This window comes from Podarcis cretensis (genome assembly GCF_951804945.1).
Source record: "Podarcis cretensis genome assembly, chromosome: Z".
Classification (NCBI taxonomy): Eukaryota; Metazoa; Chordata; class Lepidosauria; order Squamata; family Lacertidae; genus Podarcis; species Podarcis cretensis.
Genome location: NC_137184.1, coordinates 16,249,185 through 16,272,018, shown reverse-complemented (window position 1 = coordinate 16,272,018; position 22,834 = coordinate 16,249,185). Strand labels below are relative to the sequence as shown.

The 22,834-nt window shown below is 44.5% G+C and overlaps 1 protein-coding gene across 7 annotated transcripts; it reads right to left on the bottom strand.

The window, feature by feature from the left end:
• Positions 1–242: 242 nt before the first annotated feature.
• On the bottom strand, positions 243–22,127 carry MIGA2 (mitoguardin 2). Of its 7 annotated transcripts, none has more exons than XM_079961821.1 (16): positions 22,082–22,127; positions 17,488–17,712; positions 16,197–16,407; positions 15,274–15,386; positions 14,719–14,836; positions 13,773–13,906; positions 12,913–13,030; positions 11,626–11,732; positions 10,489–10,604; positions 9,456–9,528; positions 8,627–8,713; positions 7,478–7,576; positions 6,985–7,119; positions 5,313–5,366; positions 4,360–4,476; positions 243–3,764 (listed from the first exon to the last, which is right to left on the bottom strand). In XM_079961821.1, exons 2-16 carry the CDS (start codon positions 17,581–17,583, stop codon positions 3,564–3,566), a joined length of 1,779 nt encoding a protein of 592 aa, XP_079817947.1. In that variant the 5' UTR covers positions 17,584–17,712; positions 22,082–22,127; the 3' UTR covers positions 243–3,563. The 7 variants fall into 7 exon arrangements, with proteins under 7 accessions (XP_079817947.1, XP_079817943.1, XP_079817948.1 ...); XM_079961817.1 differs by lacking the exon at positions 22,082–22,127 and adding an exon at positions 21,865–22,013; XM_079961822.1 differs by lacking the exon at positions 22,082–22,127 and adding an exon at positions 21,865–22,013 and having other exon boundaries at positions 12,913–13,027.
• Positions 22,128–22,834: the final 707 nt, after the last annotated feature.

Genomic DNA, 22,834 nt, shown 5'->3' with positions numbered 1-22,834 from the left:
TGGGGATAAAATAATAACACTGCAGTAGCAGAAAGTTTTTGATATTTAAAGCACACACTCAGAGAAAACCCTCTGCCACCCCTAAACAGAAGGCTCTCAGGAATAATGATGTTGTGGGGCAGATTTTAGAGGTCTAGCAAGCCACATTAGGCCCACAAGGCCTGAGACTGTCCACCTCTGCAACCCATGATCTGAAGAACAGGTTCTACTTGTGTATGAGCAAAAGAAGACTCAGTGAAGAGTTTGTTAATGAAGGAAAGATTTATTTGATTTTGAATGCCGAAACCTTAATGGGATACGAAAGAAAGAGATTTAAATTAAATTGCAAAAGACGTGAGATATGCAGCACAACAAAACAAAACAAACTCCCAACAAATATTTTACAATTAAGGAAAATGAAATCTTTTAAAAAGAAACAGATTAGGCACAAATGTTACATTCATTAGCTTCAGGTTTAACAGGAATGTCCTTTAAAAAGAGATAAAGGAAACCGTTCTTGATCTGAGACTCACCGCTTGTATTCACACACATACCATACGCTATAAAACAATGGTTAACCAAACAATTCATGAGCTGATAGCGGCTGCTGTGCCCCTCCATTCTCATGCTTAAGAGTAACAAACCACAATCACTCACTTAATGTTACATCTGAAGTGGAGTTCATCGTTTGTTTCACTCCGAAACAAACCACAGCCTGTAGTCAATAACAAACCTTGTCCACAATCTATGGTTCGATCATAACACTAAGCTGCTGGTCATGACTGGTCTGCTCTGCCCATTAGTGTAGAGGGGTGAAGCAAGCTCAATCAGCTTATGATGTCAAACTGTGGTTTGCCATGATGCATGAGTTCTGCCATAAGGAAATGATCACGTGTAAGCTTTGTACCTGCTGATTTCTGCACAAGCGGCTGTTAAAAAGGCGCAGGAACAGTCTTGGCAAGGTTCCTTCTCTGGTCAGTTGGCAACTCTAGTCAAGTTCTAGCAAAGAAACCAGATACTTACACAAGTAATTCTAACGTGCAAATAGAAAAAACTCTGTGTGTATCTCCTTTCCTTAAAAACAACCCACACAGTTTAACCTAATGGAACAGGTTGTAAAAAGACCTCTGAAATCTGTGAAAAATACGCCAAGTCACATTCATTTTCTCCTAGGACTGGTCTGAGAACCAAAACCCATTTTTTGTGTGAACATGTTTTAGCATCTTAAGAGGCTTCAGTGAAAAGCACTCCAACAGTGCTCCTGGTTATTGACACTATCTGTGAATATGAACACAAGTATATGTTTGTTGCATGACTGCATCTCCAGTGGATCGGGCCCTTGGTCCTTGACAACTAGCAATACATCCTCCTGCATGCACTTGCCACCAGCATTGATAGCAAGTGTGGGGAACCCTTGCCCCCAGCCAGATATTTGCTGAACTACTACTCCCATTAGTATCAGCATGTACGGCAAATAGCCAGGGATAGTGGGAGTTGAAGTTTAGCAACACAATGCAGTGCCAAAGGTTCCCCACACTTGCTCTGTAGTGTTTTCCCCTTCCATTTCCCACTTCCATTTCCCACACAGAAACTCCTACACTGCAGGGCTGCGGGACCTGGGCTCCCCTCCAGTTGATACTGGACTACAACTCCCATCACCCATGGCCATACTGGCTAAAGGGAATTAGAGTCCAACAACTTCTGGACAGTGCCTCAGTCTCTCCATCACTGCTAGAGAATGTGGCTGCATGATGGGTTAGCTACACAAGACGACAAAACAGTGAAAATATACAAGAGAAATATCTTAACCAGTTCTTACAATACCCCTCATCCTCTTAGCTGTCATTTTCAGGCATTCAAGCACCATTATTTCCTTCCAGGCATCTGCAAGCCTTCTAGTATTCTAAGTTCTCAAATTAGGGGTTTAGCCAACAGGATGCAATTCCGACTTGGCAGGACTCCCATCAGGCACAACTAACGTGATCGAGGGCCAGAGATTATGTACAAGGACACCATGTCCAGGAACAGCTGGAAGGCATCTGCATGCTACATTCACAGCACATATTTAAAGCACTATGATAGCTGCATATTCCTGCATTGTAAGGGGTCGGACACAGAATAGGATTGTAGAATTGAAGGGTAGCATCACAGTACTTTAATTGTACAGTATGAATGTGGCACAATACTTAACAAACCAAGATCACAGAGCACACTTCTATTCTTTTGGGTAGAACAAACCATAGTTCCCTGGGTCCATAAGTAACGCACAGCATTGGTTTCTCCTGACATTAAAGTGCTCCTTGTGTGCTCAAGGGAGGAGGTGGAGAAGAAGAGACAAATTCTCAGTTTTAAATAACAGAATGAATTGACCCTCGATCACTAATTCTTCCATAAAGAATACTGCCAACCTTCACTAGTGGGAAGCCATCTCTCCCCCAAAAGCCCCAAATCTGATTAATAATAATATCTTTAATACGGTCAATGACCAGAAAGCAGTTTATAAAAGAAATACGGCATTATAAGCAGTATTGTGCTACAAATCTGATTTTTCAATGCATTGTATATAGTCTGTCCCATAACCTTAGTCAAAGGATCATCCCTCAGTGCAAATGTGGTGCTTTCCACACGTGGTGGTGTGAATGAATTAAAGTATTTGCCATCTGCCTCTCCCTTCCAGGCACCCAAGCTCTCTGAACTGAACTGAATCTTCTTTTATACAACTTACTGCTCCAAACAGCTTCCCGTATCATTATTATTTATCCAATTTCTGTAACACCCTTCATCTGAGGGTCACAGGTAACAAACATGGTAACAAACAAAATCGATATACCACCTCCCCACAGCTTAAAATGCCCAAAGCTACTTGCTCCCCACAGCTACAACACATAACTCCCCACCACCACCACATTGTCATTGTGCTCAGTGAAAAAATAAACAAACAAGAGGATACTGCCCACTCAGAGAGAGAGAGGAAATGGAAGGGGGCACACAGGAAATACTATGATGGCATTTTAAAATTCATGATGTAGTGAAATGCAGCTGCAAAGACAGCACAGCACAGAGAGACAGCAATCTGCTATCCTCATAATTCACACCAGAACTGTTAAGGTTTTTACAAAGTCAGAAGCCTTTACAAACATATAGACACAGCAAAACAAATCAATTATCTTCTCTTCCCCAATTTCATTGGGAATCCATTCACACATTTTAAAAGGAAGGAAAAGTGTTCTTGTGCACTACACCCCCCCACACACCTTGCAGGCTTGGGAGGGGGGGGGTTGGAGGGGGGTGGCTCAGGCCCTGGTATGTGTTTCACATTTTATGCTAGAGCTAAAAAAGATGTTTAAGAAACAGGAACTACAGATGAGCCAGAAACAGGTTCACTGAGTGCCCTTGAATGCCCCTTGCCAAACCTCTGGATCCAACAAGGAACATCTGGGGCGGTGGCTAATACCCTGACTCACTGTTGGGACGGAATAGTGTCTTTGCTGCCAATTATTAAGCCACTTGGTTGGGGTGGACAGCTGGATGGTGGGGGTAAGAAAATCTGTTAGAAGAGAATATGCTTGTTGCCTGGACGAGCTTCAGTTGAATTCCTCAAAGGGTACAATGTCACTGGGCAGAGTCCCGTTCACCTCTGGGATGGTCTCAACCCCCAAGTAACCCAGCAGGATCTCACTGCGGCGCCGAGAGAGTTGGAGGATATCTTCTGCTAGCAACGGGACTGTGGAGTATCTCACAATGTCTAGGTCAAACATGTCTTTCAAATATTGCAGGATCTGGTGCTGGGGAGGAGAGAGTGTGGGAGAAAGACAATCAGCAGCATAGTTAGCAATAAAAAATGAAGGACTGGGCAATTTGTGGCTTGAGAAACACATGTGGCCCTTGGCCTCATTTCATGTGGCCCCCAGCACCTCCTGGTGCTGTGAAAAGGGATGAGAAAGAACCAGCAAGATAGTTAGCTTGTAATAAAAACTGAACATTGTCTTAGGCTGTGGGTGGGAAACTTGTGAACTTGAAACTTCATGCAGTCCTCAGACTCCTTTTCAATGTTCAAAGGGCACCGCAGATATTAAAGAAAAAATACATAACACCATTTGGGGGTGGGTTTGCAGTGTTGCAAGAAACAATCAGTAAGTATTAACCACTTTGAAGTTTTTTTCTACAGTCAAGCAGTATATAAATTTTATGAAATAGATAAATAACGTACGACCAAAAGTGGATTTTCTTTTTTTTAAGTTACAGTGCAACTGGTATTATTTCTTTATCTTTAGAATTGAAAAGTTTAGGTAAATTAAAATTAGCTATATTTCCTGCATTGCAGGTTGGACTTTCGGAGCCTTCCAACTCTCCAGTTCTATGATTTTTAACTTTATTTACCTTGAAGAAGCAGCAAACCTCAGAGAGCTGCTCCTTTGGCCCCAAGAAACCAAAGGCAAGAACAGGGCTGACATGCTCCGATACGGAGTAGAAATGGGATATGAAGCCGTCTGGGACCTGATGTGGGAGAAAGAAAAACAAACTGAACAGTAGTTCACACACACACACACACACACACATACACACGCACACACTGTAATGGGGTATATTTTTAACTTTTACTCAGAGCAGACCCATTAGAATAAATGTACCCAAGTTTGTCCATCTTTTCAACAGGTCCATTCTGAGCAGGACTGACACTGGATGCAACCCAATTTTATTAAAATACTTTGGGTTGTTGTAGCCAACTAAGGCATACTGAGAGTAGACCAACTATAATGGATGGGTCTAACTTGGTCATGGCCATTAACCCTTATTTTCATGACTGCAAGTTGTTTCAAACTGTTTTTAATACCATGTTTTAATGTTGTAAACTGCCCTGGGACCTTAAGGTGTAGGGGGGCTGGCAATAAATAAATAATAAAACAAAAAATGTTATTGAGTCCACTCCTAGTAGGACTAGCATTGTGTATTTTGTGTTTTTATACCGTAAACTGCCCTGTGAAGGATGGGATATAAATTTAAGAAATAAAAATGATGATGTGATAGCAACTCTTTGTACATTGCAATGTGACTACACCACTTGTAAGGACTGCAAAACAAACTGATACAGCCACATTGTGACTTAAAAGCATCCTCTTTAGTATCAAGATAAACATCACACATAAAATATCAGCTACAATAAACCAGTAAAATTCATAATGAACATAGTAAACAACTAAACAAAATATCCTCTAGGCATCAGGAAGCAAAATTTTACAAATGAGAATTAATTAGACCATTAGCCTCCTCCCCCCAAAAATCAACTTGCTAACCAACCATTGTATGTAAGTCAACTATACCATTAAACTTACCAATAGAAGCCGCCTCTTAGCTTTCAGAACCGACCAGCAGGCAGTGGCAAGAGCCTGAAATTAAATACATATAGGAAAAAGCAAGACTGTCATCACGCAGCCAACTTTTATTTCAAAGGCCAACGACCTACAGCTGTTGAACCGCTACAATTTGAAGTCTCCACGTTACAATTTACGAAGCAACAGATCTTTTCCATTGCACCTTTCTGCAAGGAATCTGTTGCTATTTCAGTTTATCTGAAGCTGATTTCTAAGTTCAGGTTGGAAAGAACAGGGTGCTTTGGGGTCTAAGAAATATGTAAGCACTTTACAGAGGGGGCGGGGAGAGTTGCACTCCAAAAAACTCAGAACAAAACCAGTAAAAAAAATAAAAATCCTGAGAACATCAAAAGAGTCTTGCTGGATCAGGCCAATGCCCTATCTAGTCCAGCCTCTTCTTACAGTGGCCAACCAGCTTCTAATAATGGGAAACCCACAAGCAGGATTTGAACACAAGAGTCTTCTCTCCTCTTGCAGTTGCTAGCAACTGGTATTCAGAAGCATTGCTGCCTCAAACTATGGAGGCAATGCATAGCCAGCTTCCATGAATTTGTCCTATCCTTTTTTAAAGCCATTAGGGTTGGTGGCCATCACTGCCTCCCGTGAGAGCGAATTCCAGAGTTTAACTATGCTCTCCATGAAGATGCACCTTATTTTATCTGTCCTGAATCTTCCAACATTCAGCTTCAATGGATGTTCATGAATTCTAGTGTTGCAAGAGAAGGGAGAAAACTGTTCTTCAGTGAGCACCAAGGCTAGTCTCCCCTCCGCCTGACTCAACCATCATCCAGACACCTGCAAGAACAGCCCTTAAAATTCACAGCCTTCCACCATCTCAGACTCAGAACCCACCTCTACCCTACACCTGTCAAGCAGGTCCCCCCATTTGTGTGCATCTTGTTATGCATTAATGGCCAATTCATGGCTTGCTGGAGGAAATTCACTTTTCCAGACCAAGTCCAGGGACTGAAAATGGACCTACATTTTAAGTGGGGGCTGGGAAGTGCTGGACAACCCAAATGTGCTTTGGGCAATAGCAAAGCAAAAGAAAATAGAATGTATTTATTTATAAATAATTTGACATTTGATATTTCAAAACAATCATGAGAAAAATCAGAACTTTGCTAGACCGCCTTACAACTCTTACCCCATTTTTTCCTTATCCCCACCTAAACCAGGGGGACATCCTACTAGTTTAAAATAATGCAAGGAAATCAGATCCTGTCATGGGTTGCAATAAATCTGTGTTTGTTTATTTAAATTTACAGTTTAATGCTGTTTTTATTTCAAATTACAAATGGGGCCCGTAAAGGTCTTAATCTGGCCCTGGAACCTGCTGAACGATGCCCTAAGGGTAAGATTTGCACTATGTGGCATAAATCAGAGCTAGTGAGGTGGTGTAGTGAGAGTACTGGAGTAGGACATGGGAGACCGGGGTTAGTTCAAATCCCCCCTCAGCCACAAAGCCCACTGGGTGTGACCCTGGGCCAGTCACTGCCTCTCTCAGCCTAGCCTACCTCCTGAGAATTAGGAGAACCATGTATGCCATCTTCAGCTCCTTAGAGGTGTAAGTGCAAATAAATAAAAACAAATAGTTCTCCTTCCCAGTGGGGGGTATGTCCAGCAGACGCACCGTCTCCTTGAAGCTGTCCGAGAGCCAACGGTTCCGCAAGACAGCCAGCACTGAGGAAGGTGGGTTCTCCAGGTCCTCAAAGGCATCCATAAGGATGAAATCCAACACAATATCAAAGAAGCTCATGCAGACTACCTGGGAAGGAGAAATACAGGTAAATTGACAGGCATGAAAACCACCACCACCAACAACAGTTTGTTTGTTTATTGCTTGCCCTTCACCATAACATCCCAGCATGGGTTACAGCATTAAAACACAATGTGAAAAACAATTTAGACCCATTTAATTATTTTAATTAATTCTTTAATCTTTTATAAAACTTTTTTGCTCATAATTCCATTGTTTTATTATTTGCAAACTGCTTTGAGGGTTGTTAGAATTTGTTCTTTTTACAATAAAGTGGCATGTAAATTGTATGAATCAATAACAACAACAGCTTTCACTGACTACTTTTTATTTTATTTTATTTCAAAAAGGAGAAAACGACACAAACCCCTCGTCCTTCCAACTCCTTCTGAGTTGTGGGCCAGGTCTCCTGCCTCAGCGTATATTGAAGCATCTCGTCATAGCTTTCTAGGAAGCCCTTGGTGTTCTGGGATGTGGGGAGGAACAGAGACACAGCTCAGTTGCTAAATCTATGCTACAACTCAGCACCACAGCAGACTGAACAACATCAGTCTAACTAAAAGCAGACCCACTGAAAATGGGCATGATTAAACTCATATGTGTTCATTACATCAGGTCAGCTCTAAGCAGAAAGTAAGCCCCACCTTCACAACACATTCAAAGCAATATATTGCCACTTCAAACAGTCACGGCTCCTCCCCCCACAAAGAATTCTGGGAGCTGCCGTTTGTTCAGGTTGCTGAGAGTTGGAAACCGCCCTCACTCCTCTCCCAGAGCTATCCTTCCCAGGATGACTTAATAATCAATCCTTCTTCACAGGGAACTCTAGGAATTGTAGCTGTGGGATATACACATAGAGAAATAAAGAAAAAGTGGAGTGAAGTGGTTGTGGTTTCAGATCAGTCTTGTTCAAATTGGGTCACCCTGCTAGAGGTGGGGTGGGAGTACTGGGTAGACAGACATGGCTGGGCTCATAGCTCTAATCAGCCTCCAGCCGGTGGTGCAGAACTACCAAAGTTGTAGTCTAGCAACATCTGGATGACCACAGAAATTGCCCCTGACTTTGCTATAGAGAGAACAGATCGGTGGTTCCCAAATTTTTCTGGGCCACTGACCCCTTGGGGTTCCATAGACTCACCCTGCTACTCTATACAGAAAGCATTGTTCAGAATGGCGGTTTGCATGACCCGCTAAAGAAGATAATAACTAACAATTTCAAGACAGTAGCAGTTAATTTCACAGTTGTTCAGAACCCCATTAAAACTATTTAACTTATTTAATTCAACAAAACCGAAGAACTTGACCCAGTAATGCCAGCATTTCAAAATGTGATAGTCCTTTATACCTCCGGCATCCCTGCCAGTCCCTTGCCTCTTAGAGACTCCGGGAGAAATCTCCCTCCAGAGGGCGCCACCACCCACTTTGGGAAACGCTGGAATAGATGAGGAGTAAGAACTGTCCCCTGCAACCATGGTGAGGGCTGAAGCCACCTCTCTCCCTCATCTGGCCCACTTACCTTTTCAGCCTTGATCATCAATCCCATCACCATGCGCTTCCCTACCTCCCCAAAAAAGGACTGGTTTCTGTCATCCCGAAGAAGTTCCTGCAAAAGAGAGTCCCATTCAGAGATAACAATCCTTTCCATGGAAAGGAGGAGGAAAACAGCAGTGTGATTGATGTACAAGATTCTAAGTAGCCCTTGGCCAGGAGATGATGATTGTCTGTCTGTTATTTTCTCTCTGATTGGGAGCAGCTCTCAGGAAAAGAAGAGGCTGTAGCTCACGGGTTAGAACATCTGTTGTGCATAGAGAAGCTCCCAGGTTCAACCCTCCCAGTGGCATCTCCAAGTATGGCTGGGAATGTCTTGAAACTCTGGAGAGCTGCTGCCAGTCAGTGTGGGCTGTTGGGGGGTAGATAAACCAATGGGCCTCATTCAGTAGAAGGCAGCTTCCTTTTTAAATTAGTTCATTATTTAGAACCATGAGGACTAGAACCTTATTTTTTTAGATAAATTGCTCAGTGGTAGAGCATCTGTTTTACATGCAGAAGGTCCCAGGTTCAATCCCCAATTGCATCTCCAGGTAGAGTTGGGGAAGAAACCCTGTCTGAACCCCTGGAGAACCTCTGCCAGTCAATTTAGACAGTACTGAACTAGATGGACCAATGGCCTCACTCACAGTATAAAGCAACTTCTTCTTATTCGTCTAACCGGAGAAGACCAGAAGTTGAACATGGGACCTCTTGCATGTCAATCATGGGCCCAGCCAGCCACTGACCTCTCAAAACAGAACCACATTCACACAGAGGTGGAATAGGGGTCTGGAGGAGACTTGGCATTCCCCTACCTGAAAGGCTTGTCTGACACAGTGGAGCTTTGCCAGGAAGTCGTGGTTATTATAGCAGCCCAAAAGCTCTGTCCTAGAAGAGAAAAGAGGGGTGAAAATGGAGGTACCTGTAAACATTGAGGACGCTCCCTAACAGTGGCGTAGCGTGGGTTATCAGCACCCGGGGCAAGGCAAGTAATTTGTGCCCCCTAACCCATGGATTTGCGCCCCCTAACCCGTGGATTTGCGCCCCCTAACCCGTGGATTTCCCTAACCCCCAGATGTTGCGCCTGGTGCGGCCGGCCCCCCCTGCACCCCCCACGCTACGCCACTGCTCCCTAAGCACATATCCCTTGAGGAAAGGGTCAGTGAGAGAGTGCCTATGGGTTCCAGTGACAAAATGGCTGCCACAAGGGGCAAGGCAGGACACATAATGACTGGCATCTCTAAAGAGAGACAGGACAATGTATTGCTGGCCACATTCACACCATACTAAATACTAAAACAGATTAAAATTACTTCAACTTTCTAAGCATCTGGGTAGGCTTCTCTAAACAGGAATGTTTTACACCTGTTAACTCCTCCAGTGCCACCGCCATCTTGCCTCTTAGCCTCCCTCTAGGTCAGGGGTCAGCAAGGTTTACCGGCCATGGGCCGGATCACTCCCACGGAGATTGTTTGTGGGCTGGACTGGCACAGCACGACGCCAGAAATCACATCTGCGCATGTCTGCAGCACCGGAAATCACCTGCGCAGAAGCGATTTTCGGCGTCTGGACATGCACAGACACAATTTCCGGTATCTGCACGTGTGCAGACGCGATTTCCAGCGCCGCTAAGTGAGTCCCCGCACCACGCTGGTTTAGCGCAGTGCGCGGGGGACTCGCCGAGTGAGTGACTCAGTTCAGGGGCAGCTCGTGGGCCGGTAAAACGGTCTTCGTGGACCGCACATTGCCGACTCCTGCTCTAGGTAATCCCGCCACCTCCTAGGGGTAGTAGCACACAACACAGAGACTATATGGAGCTTTCTGGTACAGATCAGCTCACTTGCTCACCGGAAAGTCCTGCATGACACCTGTCCATCCTTCACCAACTGCAAAGCTTCTTCATATGCCGCGACTGGCTTGGAGAGCTGGAAAGGAGCCTCCCCAATTTGAAAAGAGTCAAAGAGCTGCAAAAATGTAACAGAATAAAAGTGATGTCACCTGAAGGCCACGATTCCTAAATACCAAGCCCTAAGGCAAAGTTGGGTTGGATTGTGCCAAGCTGATCCATGCTTCTCTGAGTTCCAGACTTGACTACTGCAATGACACTGCCCAGGACTGCCCTTTTTTCTTTTTAGTTAAAAAAACATATTTTATTGATTCCAAACTTAAACAGAATTGCATAATAACATCAGCAAATAAAACTCCCTCCCAGAGTGCAGATTTGTCTCTAAGTAGGACACAGCTTCTGTTTTCACAAGCATCAGTTATATAATTAATTCCAAGTGTCATTGCAGAGTATTCCATGTGTTCTTGGTGGGCAAAAGCCGTGTTCAAAAGATTGTGAATGCTGAATAAAACCAAACCATGTTGCATAGAAGGTGATATTCCTCTTTCCTGTACAATGTTCAAGTTTTAAGGCAGTTAATTTGTCCATGACCATCAAGCCCCAGACCTGTGAGATCCAAGCTCCAAAAAGAACTGAGAGATCTCCAGTGTACAGTGATTACTAGCTTTGCAGCTGTTAGCAGATGCATGATAAAATCTTTATTCATTAAGCTTCGAAATTCTGGAAACTGATAGTACAGTCATACCTTGGTTCTCTAACAGAATGCAGCCAATAAGAAGCCGCGGAAGCCACACCGGATGTTTGGCTTCCGAAAATCGTTCATAAACCGCAACACTCATTTCCGGTTTTCGATTGTTCGGGAGCCAAAACATATGAGTTCCTAGGTGTTTGGCAACCAAGGTATGACTGTACCACCTCTGGGTCCATAGGAATAGTTTGCTTTGTAATCTGGTTAGTTATTTATAGGACTTTCCCCCAAAAAAGGAATGGTTTGTGGGCAATACTGCCTTGAAGACAGCTCAATCCTCTGCAACATGCTCAAAGCAAATTTACTGAAATGGACAAGCAAACATGGAAGGGATTCCCAATCACCACGAAGGCAGCAAGTTTGGAAAACCACAGCACACAGTACAAATCACCTCAGCAGCAGAGAAGAAGGAATCCTCAGAGGTCAAGCTGTTTTCATCATCATCGTCAGCCCGGAGTCTTAGAGACTCCTCTGTCAGTGGGAACATAAGTGTTCTCTCTGGGGAAGATGGGGAGTGGGAAGACTCAGACATCAAAATAATAAGCAAACTAGTATGATGGTCAACACACACATTTCTGAGGTCACCACACTCACCCCCAATTTTACCTGTATAATATCAAAGAACATTCCTGCTAAGTCAAGGTGGAGTCTGTCCTGCCTCTGTTTTTTTGTCTATTTACCTGTTTCATTCAATTTATGCACTGCCTGATTTTTCAAAGAAAATCCCCAAGAACTCAAAGCAGGTTACAAATATTTTATATATATATATATATATATATATATATATATATATACACACACACACACACACACACACACACACACACACATAACAATATAATGATCACTAAGAAAAAAAAATAACCATGATTTTAGGCTTTCAAAAAGTTTAAATAACCGAAGCCTAAAAACAGATTAATCATGCATCAACTTTCTAAACATCTCAGTAGGTTTGTCTAACAAAAAGGTTTTTAGTACATTCCAAAAAGAGTACACTGAAGGTGACTGGAGGAGGTTACTGCTAGGTGGATTTGTAGCTAGTTGACTAACCGAACCCAAAGAGTGCTCACTTATGGTTCTTCATCATCCTGGAGAAAAGTAACCAGTGGGACGCCACAGGGTTCTGTCCTGGCCTGGGCCTGTTGTCGTTCAACATCTTAATTAACGACTTGGATTAAGGAATTGAGGGAATGCTCATCCCATTTGCATAAGATGGGGGACACCTGGCTTGCCAGTAAGCACATGTAAAAAGAATTTAAGGGTCTTAGTATACCCTTAACATGAGTCAACAGGATGATGCAGCAACAAAAAAAGCTAATGCTATTCCGGGCTGCATCAGCAGAAGTATTGTATCCAGATTAAAGAAAGTAATAGTCCCACTCTATTCAGTCTTGGTCAGACCACACCAAGGTCTATGATTCTATGACTGCTTGGTATCAAAAGGAAGAGAGATCCCAAGTGTAGATGCTACCACACTAAAAAATTGAGGTCTTACAAGTGTGAAATGGGCATTATGCGGGACCTGTAGCAGTGCCAGTTTTGCCTATCAAAGTGGTCAAGTAAGCACAAGTGGAGTTGGGAATCTGATAGGTGAACTGGTCCCAAGTTTGTTAAGGACTGTATATACCAATAGTAATACCTACAACTTGGCCCACAGCTGGATCCTAGCCCCACTCACCCAGGTCTAGCAGCATGCTGTCAGCAGGGAGGGTGGAACCAAATTCTTCCTGGAGGTTATACGCCCGGTGCAAGAGGGATTCCAGCTTCTCTGCAAACTCTATTTTCTGGGATTCCTGCTTAATAGAAAAAAAGATATATAGCATTTATTAAACCTTGCAGGGCTCACACCCATCAACACCCTGTCCCCGAAGCTAGTAAGCATGATTTACAGCAAGCTTGATTTTTAAAAAAAGAACATCCAATGAAATCCCCAACAGGCAGCAAGGGAGGCTGGAGGTACCCAAAGTGAGGTCTGCAGACCATCAGTGATCCATGAGCTTCATTCAGGCAGCCTTGCCATGGCAACCACCATGAGTGCCAGTGCAGTGTAGTGGTAAGCATTGGACTACGACCTAGGAGACCAGGGTTCAAATCATCACCTGGCCATGAAGCTCTATGGGTAACCTTGGGGCCACTCACTGACTCTCAGCCTACAACCTACCTCACAGAGTTGTGGGGATTAAATGAGAAGAATCATGTGTGCCACATTGAATGCCTTGGAGAAAAAGGTGGGATATGGATGCAATCAATAAATGAACTCTGTGGAGAGGTGTAGCAGGGGGTGTGGGCTGTAAAACAGAGGGTGCAGCCAGTGCTCCTGCATCTTTAGAACTCAGTGATCTGGCCCAAGATTCCTCACTCCTGTCACTGAACTAACTCAGGTGTGGGGAACCCTTTACTCCCCCCTTCCTGGCTAGATGCTGCTGAACTGCAACTCCCATCAGCCCCAGGAAGCATGGTCAATGGCCCCAGGAGCTGTAGTTCAGCATCAACTGGAGGCTCAAAGGTTTCCCCACATCTGAGCTAATGAGTCCATACCTCCAGGAGATCCTCTGGCAGTAACTCCTGTTCTTTACGGCTGTCCCAGGTGATGGAGGGGCTGGTGTGGTCCCTCTGCCTGGCAGTCAGAGCCTGTTCCCACTTCTGCAGGGCCTCTTCAAACAGCTCCATCCCTGTCAAGGCAAGGTAGGCAGAAAAGAAGGCCAAAGAATCACTTTTTTTAAAAAAAAAATCAACTGGTTTTCTTACAGTAGATGAGGAAAATATAGCAGTCAAAAAGGTCCATCTTTTTTCTCCCTCTTTTTCTGGCCAGCATTGGAAAACTCTCCACTGGCAACACAAAAGACACCCTGACACATTTTTTTAAGTTACAGATAGGTAGCCGTGTTGGTCTGCCATAGTCAAAACAAAATAAAAAAAATTCCTTCCAGTAGCACCTTAAAGACCAACTATGTTAGTTCTTGGTATGAGCTTTCGTGGTATGAGCTTTTCATGTGCAGATGCTCAAAATGACGTCACACTTCTTCTGAAGAAGTGTGCATGCACACGAAAGCTCATACCAAGAACTAACTTAGTTGGTCTTTAAGGTGCTACTGGAAGGAATTTTTTTATTTTGTTTTGACATTTTTTTAAGTTAGCAATTGCTTTCACAGAATCATAAAATTATAGAGTTGGAAGAGACCCCTAAGGGTTGTCTAGTCCTACCTTCTGTAAGGCAGAAATGACAGCTAAAATATCCCTGACAGATGACCATCCAACCTCTGCCTAAACGCCTCCAGTGAAGGAGAGATCACCAACTCTTGTGGGAGTCTGTTCCACTGTCAAATTGCTCTTCCTCTCAGAAAGTTCTGCCTAATGTTTACTTGGAATTTCCTTCCTTGCAATTTGAATCCATGGGAGCAACAGAAAACAAGATTGCTCCAGCTTCCCTGGGACAACCATTTCATTTCATAAAGCACATAGCAGCAACAGGCCAGGTCCTGACCTTGGAAGTAGAGGTTTTCTGCACTACAGTCTCCTGCAGCTCCTGGATCTTCTATGGGTTGTGTCTCCCAGGGTCCTGCTGACGCTGGAGTCGGGCTGGAAGAGTTGGCAACCACTATCTACCAGATGAGAAGAGGAAGAAAAAGAACCGTTAGCAGCCTCAAGTGTTCCCACCCCATTAAGTGTGCTTTTCTTTTTTTTTAAGGTGCGTACACTTTTAAAAATTCTTTCATGTAACCTCATACTCATTATCTCCAAAAATCCCAAACACTGCAACTGTGATTTTTGCTACATTCTGGCCATGCAAAACCAGTGCTTTCTACACCCTGCCACCTGCACCCCTCTGTCTCCTTCCAGACAAACAACAGGCATGCTCTTGGTTCAAGGATACCTTTCAGCAACACAGGCACTGCAGGGGGAGGGCAGTGCAGGGCTGGCAGGGGAGTATGACCTGGGAGAGAGTCCTGAGGGCAAGACAGAGAGGGCCACAAGGCTGTGCCCAGCACCCTGGCTAGGAAACATGGATAGAAGACAAAAGGCAAAGAGAAACTCGTACTGAAGCGAGGCTGTGGGAAGAGCTGGAGTGCTTGCTGGGCTCGATGGAGGAGATCCCACTGAGCGTGTCATTGCTTTTGCTGCTTGGGCTCTGCACTCGCTTATTGGAGTAACCTGCAAAAAAGAACATGTGGTTCAAACAACAACAACAAAAGGCTTTGTGATGAGGGGTCTTAATTGCTACGACGAAATGGGGACAACCCCAGCTGCAGTACATCTGTTTTCAAAGGCAGCCGTCGGAAATCTCTGACTAGCCGATTGCTGGGGGTTTGTTTGGGACCCTTATAAGAAGGACCAGCTGCCTTCTAGGCATTGCTACAGGGAGAGTCTGCTCGAACCATCAAAGGTCATCAACTTCCCCCCCTGCCTTGCCCCACTCTCAGCCCTGCCTGGGACCCTTAAAAGGTGAAGGTGCTGCTTAGGCATCCTTCTCTTCCCTTAATATTTTTGTAGGAGACATCATTTGCCTTTGGGGCAGAAATGAGGATGTGCTTGGCATTTAGTCCTGTTGAAATGTTTTGAATAAGTATCCATACTGTTTGCATTTACATTATTGTATTTTTATGATTATTCATGGGAGCTGCCTTTTTGGCTGAAAGGCAATATATATATATATATATATATATATATATATATATATATATATATAAAAGCAGTAACGTTAACATAACTCGGGGCCTGCAGGTGCCCTGCAATCTCAGCCTCTCCACCTAAAGCAGCTTGGGACCAAGCTACCTTGTCCTTTAAACCCTCAGCCTATCACCGTGTCCTGCAGGATGTGGCACCATTCCACCAGGAGGCCCGTTCCGCACAATTAAGTGTGGCGGCACCTTGTACCCCTTGGTACTCCCTCTCCACCCCCCACCCTCGCTAAATATCAGGTAGCCAGCTTCTCTGCTGGCTTCCCTCTGATATCATAGCCACCTTTCTTGACGGAGGGGACCCGCCTCGTTGGCAAGATGGGAACAGGGACACCTGTGGGCTTCGCCCCCGACTTCTCTGGGGCAATCTGCTTCTTACGACGACGACGGCGCTTCAGCTGGTGTGCTGCAAGAGCCAAGGCAACCGTCCCAAGCGCTGTGGCGAACAGAACCTTACGGAGGCCTGGAGTGAGTCTCAGCTGAGAAAAGGCAGACTTTAAAAGGGGAAGGGAAATAGTAGTAGTAGTAGTAGTAGTAGTAGTAACAACAATAGCAATAGCAATAATTTTGTTATTTATATGCCACCCATCTGATTGGGTTGCCCCAGCCACTCTGGGTTGCTTCCAAATTAAAACATTTGACACAGTAAAACAGCAAAATATAAAAACACAACAAAACATCAAACATTAAAAACTTCCCTATACAGTCATATATCTGTTTGTCTGTTTGACATCGGATGGGAGGGCGTTCCACAGGGTGGGCGCTTCAGAGGGTGACAGGGTGGGTGATCACAGAATCATAAAATGGGTCAGTTGGAAGAGACCACGAGGGTCATCTAGTCCAACCCCCAGCAATGCCGGAATCTTTTTGCCCAACATGGGGCTCGAACCCACAACCCACAACCCTGGGATTGAGAGTCTCATGCTCTACTGACTGAGCTATCCAGCAGGCACTATCTTCATTTAAAAAAAAATTTTTTTTGCATAGGCACTTTTATCCAGCACAGTTAAATCTTCCTCATATAAGAAGCTATCCAGCTCTGAACCAGACCATTCATCTATCTAGCCTATTGTTGCCTGCGCTGTCTGGCAGCTGCTCTCTGCAATTTCAGACCACCTAGCTCAATACTGCCCGCACTGCCTGGCAGCTGCTCCCCCAGGGCTTCACAGAATTGTAAAGTGGGAAGGGACCCTGAGGCTTATCTAGTTCAATCCCCTGCAGTGCAGGAATCGCAGCTAAAGGATCCCTGACAGGTGGCCATCCAACCTCTGTTTAGAAATCTACAACGAAGGAGAGTCCACCACCTTCTACGGTTTAGCTGGAATCTCCTTTCTTGTCATTTGAATCCATTAGTTCGAGTCCTGCCCTCTGGAACAGCAGAAAACAAGCATGCACCATCTTCCATGGGATGGCAGGGGGCATTCTGCAGCCCTGCCTGGAGATGCTGCTGAGGGCTGATCCTGGGTCCTTCTGCATGCAGAGGAGGTGCTCTACACTGAGCTAGGGCCTTCTCCTAAAAATGCAATTAAGATTCCAGTTCTAAACATAGGGATGAATTAAATGTGCATATTCACCTGACCAAACGTCGTGTAAAGGAATACCGGTATCTCTGCGACAGTCATCGCCAGAGCCTGAATAATGGACATCCCCTCAGTTCTCTGAAATGCCATTTTTGACAGAGGTTCTAGGCATGTGCTGGAAGATGCTGTGAGGAACAACCTTGGCCAAGAAGTTCACCAAGAGACCCAGCTCTCCTTTGGCAGGCTCCTACAGTCAGTCTTATTTGGAAGATCGCCTCCCTGTTGCAGAGATACGAAACAATAATTAAATAATTAAAAATAAATGGAAGACAGTCAGACACAACTAACGGAGGGGCCCTTTCACAGAGTGCATCCAGAATGGCACAGTCATGGGGTAATAAACAGCGAAGACCATCTTGGGCCAGCTCATGAGCAGAGAAGGGAGGCAAAAGACATCCCTTTTCTTCTGACAGTTGTGGTGTAGTGACTAGGGTGTTGTATTAGGACCTGGGAGAGGCCAGGGTTCAAATCTGCACTTGGCCATGAAGCTAACTGGGTGACTTTGGGCCAGTCACTGCCTCTCAACCTAATCTACCCTTGCAGGGCTGTTCTGGGGATTATACAATGAGGGGAAGGAACCACGTAAGCCACCTTGAGCTCCATGGAGAAAAAAAGCAGCAAACAAACAAATAAATAAATAACTAATATACACAAGTAGACTGCACCTGAACATGAAGTTCCATTAAGGCTTTTCTCTACGAGGCATATCAGACCAAACTAAACTACTGTATGCAATGCAACTGAAGTCAAGGGAAAGAAAAACAAAAGAAAGCAAACATGAGGATTTTTTTTTAAAAAGAGTTTTCCTTTTTATTTGTTAACAAAAATAAACGTGCAAACATAACAAAAAGAAAGAAAAGAATTAAAAAAACTAAACCTTACAGCATCACAGCCAGGAAAAGCAAAGTACAAGGGCACCATGCAGTTCCAAACAGAAAATAAAGTACTGACTCATACAAAGGTTCCCTTCACAAATAATAACTATTTATAATAATAAAAACATTATCCACTTGTGAGTTCCATTGTTATTTAGGATAAAGGTTCTATATAGCCTTGAATGAGCCATGCATTTGCATATTCTGGTAGCACCGAGTGACCATGTGCCTCAATATCTCGATATGTATTTTTTTTAAAAAAAGGTCCCTCGATTTCTACCCTTTAGATACTTTCAGTTAATGGGGCATCTTTTCAAACAAAATTGTTTTGCTGTAGCCAGATCATCAACAGCTGCCATCTTCCTAGAATACATCTGTGCTATAATAATTGTAACACAGGACATCCTGTTCCTGTTCCCAAACTTTTTGGGGCCACTGCCCCTTGCTTCCATCAACTCATCCCAGTGCCCCATACCCTATCCTACCCAATAAAAAGCATGATTCAGAATAGCAGTTTGCTTGACTCACTGAGGAAGATAACAACACAATAAAATTCAAAACACTAAAAATTAACTGTACCTTTATTCATAATCTAACTCTAACACTACAGTAGTTTAAATCATTCAATGGAATTAAGGAACTTGATACTGTGATACCAGTTTTTCAAAGTCTGGTTGTAATTTAAACCTCCAGAGCCCCTCCCATGCCTCTTGGTTGTTCTCCCCCGCCCCCCAAACCTGGTAATCCGCTCACTCTGGGAACCATTGAGCTAGAGTGGGAGTTGAAGAATAGCTTGTTACGCTAACTTTTTCCCCCCTAAGGCGATGCAGCTGGACTTTTTGCCTGACCTGAAAATTGTAGGAGAGGACAGTCAAGGACAATCAGAACTCCAAGAGATACAAAGAGTAACAAGTCAGGGTTGCTTCTCAGCTGCATGTCTCTGGGCACACTAAGCTGTCCACGTGACTGATTAGTTCCTCCATAGTTTTTTGTTTGTTTAAAGAAGTCCCCGCACATAGAAAAGGAGCTTGTAAGGGAAAGGACTCTAATCAGGTTTTCTCTTTCACATGCTACTCTTCTACATGCAATGATTTCAAAATAAATGAATAGAAGGTGCTCTATGTATCGTATTTTTCCATGTATAAGACTAGATTTTTTTTCCTAAAAAATAATGTCAAAAATTAGGGGGTGTTTTATACACAGATATATCTCCCCCCATTTTCTTAAATCTGAGTCCCCAAAAATAGGGGCTGTCCTATACATGGGGGAGTCTTATAGACGGAAAAATACAGTAATTGTCAGATTATTTGCAAAGCAACAGGGTTTTCTCAAGCAGTGCTTATGAACAGTGATGCCAACTGGACAACTACAACAAGAGGGTGGAAAACTTTAAATGTATGCATGCATTTATTTTTGATACACCCATGTCAGATCTTTTCCAAATTGCTGTGCAGAAAGAAACACCCACCTTACAGCAACCTTTGCTCAGTGGAGCAGGCACACACACACACACACACACACACACCACCCAGTAAGTTGGTACAAATTAGTTACTATCAGGCACCTAGGTTATCAGTTGTCCCAACCCAACCCATCACTCTCTTGTCTGCAGGAGGGCAGAACACCAGCTACATTTGTTACAATTTGATGGACGCCTATTCCTCCCTGGCATTCATCCCTCCTTCATTTTCAATCATGTCTTTGTTGTAATCCTTGGCATAGAACTTTTAAATGACTGTATCATTGCCATCATAGGAAGTTGCCTTATATCAAAGTCAGACTACTGGGCCATCTAACTTAGTATTGCCTGCACTGACTGCCAGCAATCGCTCTCCAGGGTTTCAGCAACAGGACATACCGAGGCAGACCTAGAGATGCCAGGGATTGGATCTGGGTCCTTAACTGTCTAAGGCAGGTGCCCTGCCACTGAACTATGGCCCTTCCTCTAAAAATAAAGTAAGATACCAGGCCTCATGGTTGTGAAATGGCTAAATTAAAATGGAATAGTCTCAAAGTCAGACCATTGGTTCATCCAGCTCAATACAATCTACACAGACAGGCAATGTCATTGCAGAGTTTCAAGCAGGGAGTCTCTCCTAGGCCCTACCTGGAAATGTTGGCGATAGGACCTGGGACCTTCTGCACACAAAACAGATTCTCTGTCACGGAGCTATGGCCCTTCCCTGAAATACAGAGTAATATTCCAGTCCTGATGTAAGTGGGCTGTATTTTACAGGAACATTGGAAGCTGCCTTATGTTAAGTCAGACAACTGGCCCATCTAGCTCAGTACTGTCTACACTGACAGGCAGCAGCTCTCCTGGGTTTCAGGAAGGGACATTCCCAGCCCTACCTGGAGGTGCCATTGGGGATTGAACCTGGGACCCTCTCCATACAAAGCATCTTTCAGCAGCCTGCAGCCAGAACAAGGCCTCTGAAAAGTCCTCTTGAAGCCAACAGCATCCCATCCTCACCCCCCTCCCACATGATTAGAGCCCCTGGACACTAACTTCCTATTTCATAATCATCACCAAACACCACTAGCAAAGTGACATACAGTGGTGCCTCTGGTTACGTACTTAATTCGTTCCGGAGGTCCATTCTTAACCTGGAACTGTTCTTAACCTGAAGCACCACTTTAGCTAATGGGGCCTCCCGCTGCCGCCGCACGATTTCTGTTCTCATCCTGAAGCAAAGTTCTTAACCCGAGGTACTATTTCTGGGTTAGCGGAGTCCGTAACCTGAAGCATATGTAACCCGAGGTACCACTGTACTACGTTCAGTTTACTTTTACTTTTGCTTTTAAAAGACTTTCTCAATCAGAACAAAAGCCGAGAGTCCCATTTCACCAAGTGTAAATGCCGGGGAAACCCCAAAGCAACAGCATGCAAAGAAAGAGACTACAGTACTGTACTCCTGTTTGCTACTCTCTGGGGCTGGCATTTTGGAGGCAGGCTGCCCCTGGCCAAGGAGATTGTCCTTAGCTTGCCAGCAGCTCAGTCCTCCACCAATTCATCCACTCTCCCCGACCCTGTTTTAAAGCCGTCCTAAGTCACAGACGCGTCCAACTCCAAGCAATGTCTCAAGTTCCACCACCCCCAGCAACGAACTAGCGTTTTCTTTTGTTGAGGTAAACTGCACCTGAACCAGGGAGACCCATTAAGGTTGGAAGCACAAACGGAAACTGGGAAGGTAGGAAAAGGCTTGGCCAAAGGATGTCATGCCAGAAATGGGCTGAGGACCCTACCACAAATGGAGTGATGGCAAATACGAGGAAACGGTAGCAGCAACGTAAACTGAGACCTTATCATTTTCCAGCGAAGTACTTGCCCAAGAGCTCCTTTCGTTCGCGCAGGGCTCTTTGGAATGAAAGGTAATCACAGATTTCCCTCACTCCCCCTCACCCGTTTCCGCATAATGGAACACACCACCGGGCACCTGCCCTAAGCGGGTCGGACAATACCACCTTCCTGATGGGGGGATTGAGAAGCCCTCACCGTGCATCGGCGTTCCATGGCTTCAAAAGGGCAGCGTCTCCTTCCCGGCTACGACTCAGCCTCACAGCCTAACACGCCTGTTGTCAGCAAGGGGCAGGGCGCCGTGGGGAGACCTCCAATTGGCAGCCTTCTCGGCCAATGAAAGCGGCCCCCTCAACCCCGTGCGAGAGCCAATGGGCGCCCTTCGCCCCTCCACCGCGTCGCCGGTTTAACTTACCGCAGCAAAATCGAGTGCGGTTGAGCGGCAATGGAGTTTCCCTCTTCCTCCCCTGCCCCCGCCCCGTGGGAAAGGGGGCGTGCGCTTCAGGGCTGATTGACGTGCAGCTCAAGGGGCGGGACTCCTCTTAAAGGGGCAACGTCTCCTCTACAGTAAGGAATCTTGAGATCAATAACCCGAGACTAGAAAATTAGGGTTGCCATGTGTCCCATAGCTGTCAACTTTTCCCTTTTCTTGCGAGGAATCCTATTCGGAATAAGGGAATTTCCCTTAAAAAAAGATAAACGTTGACAGTTATGATATGTCCCCTTTTTCCAGGACACGTAAAATTTCTGTCTGGGCGGATTTTTTAAATTTGCCAAAATGTTTCTGGCTATACGTACTTTCTGAATGAGACATAGACATAACGGGTGGCTGAAGACTTGCTTTCCTCTTCTCTTCTCCTGCCCCCCTCAGCTTCTCTATACCCATCTTCTCTATAGCCAACATATAGTGGGGTATTTAAAAAGAGTCGTCATAGCATCCTCTTTTTTGCTCTTCAAAATATGGCAACCCTACTTATTGTTAATATTATAATAATAGAATCCTCCTTTCCCTGATCCACAATAATATTCTATTGCTGCTATTATTATTATTATTACTATTAGATTTTAGCTGCCGCAATGAACAGGTCTGGGAGCCTTTTTCTGGCCTTCTAGAATTGGATTGCTCATTAATTTATTGATTAAAGTTTGCACGTGGCTAAAAACAGTA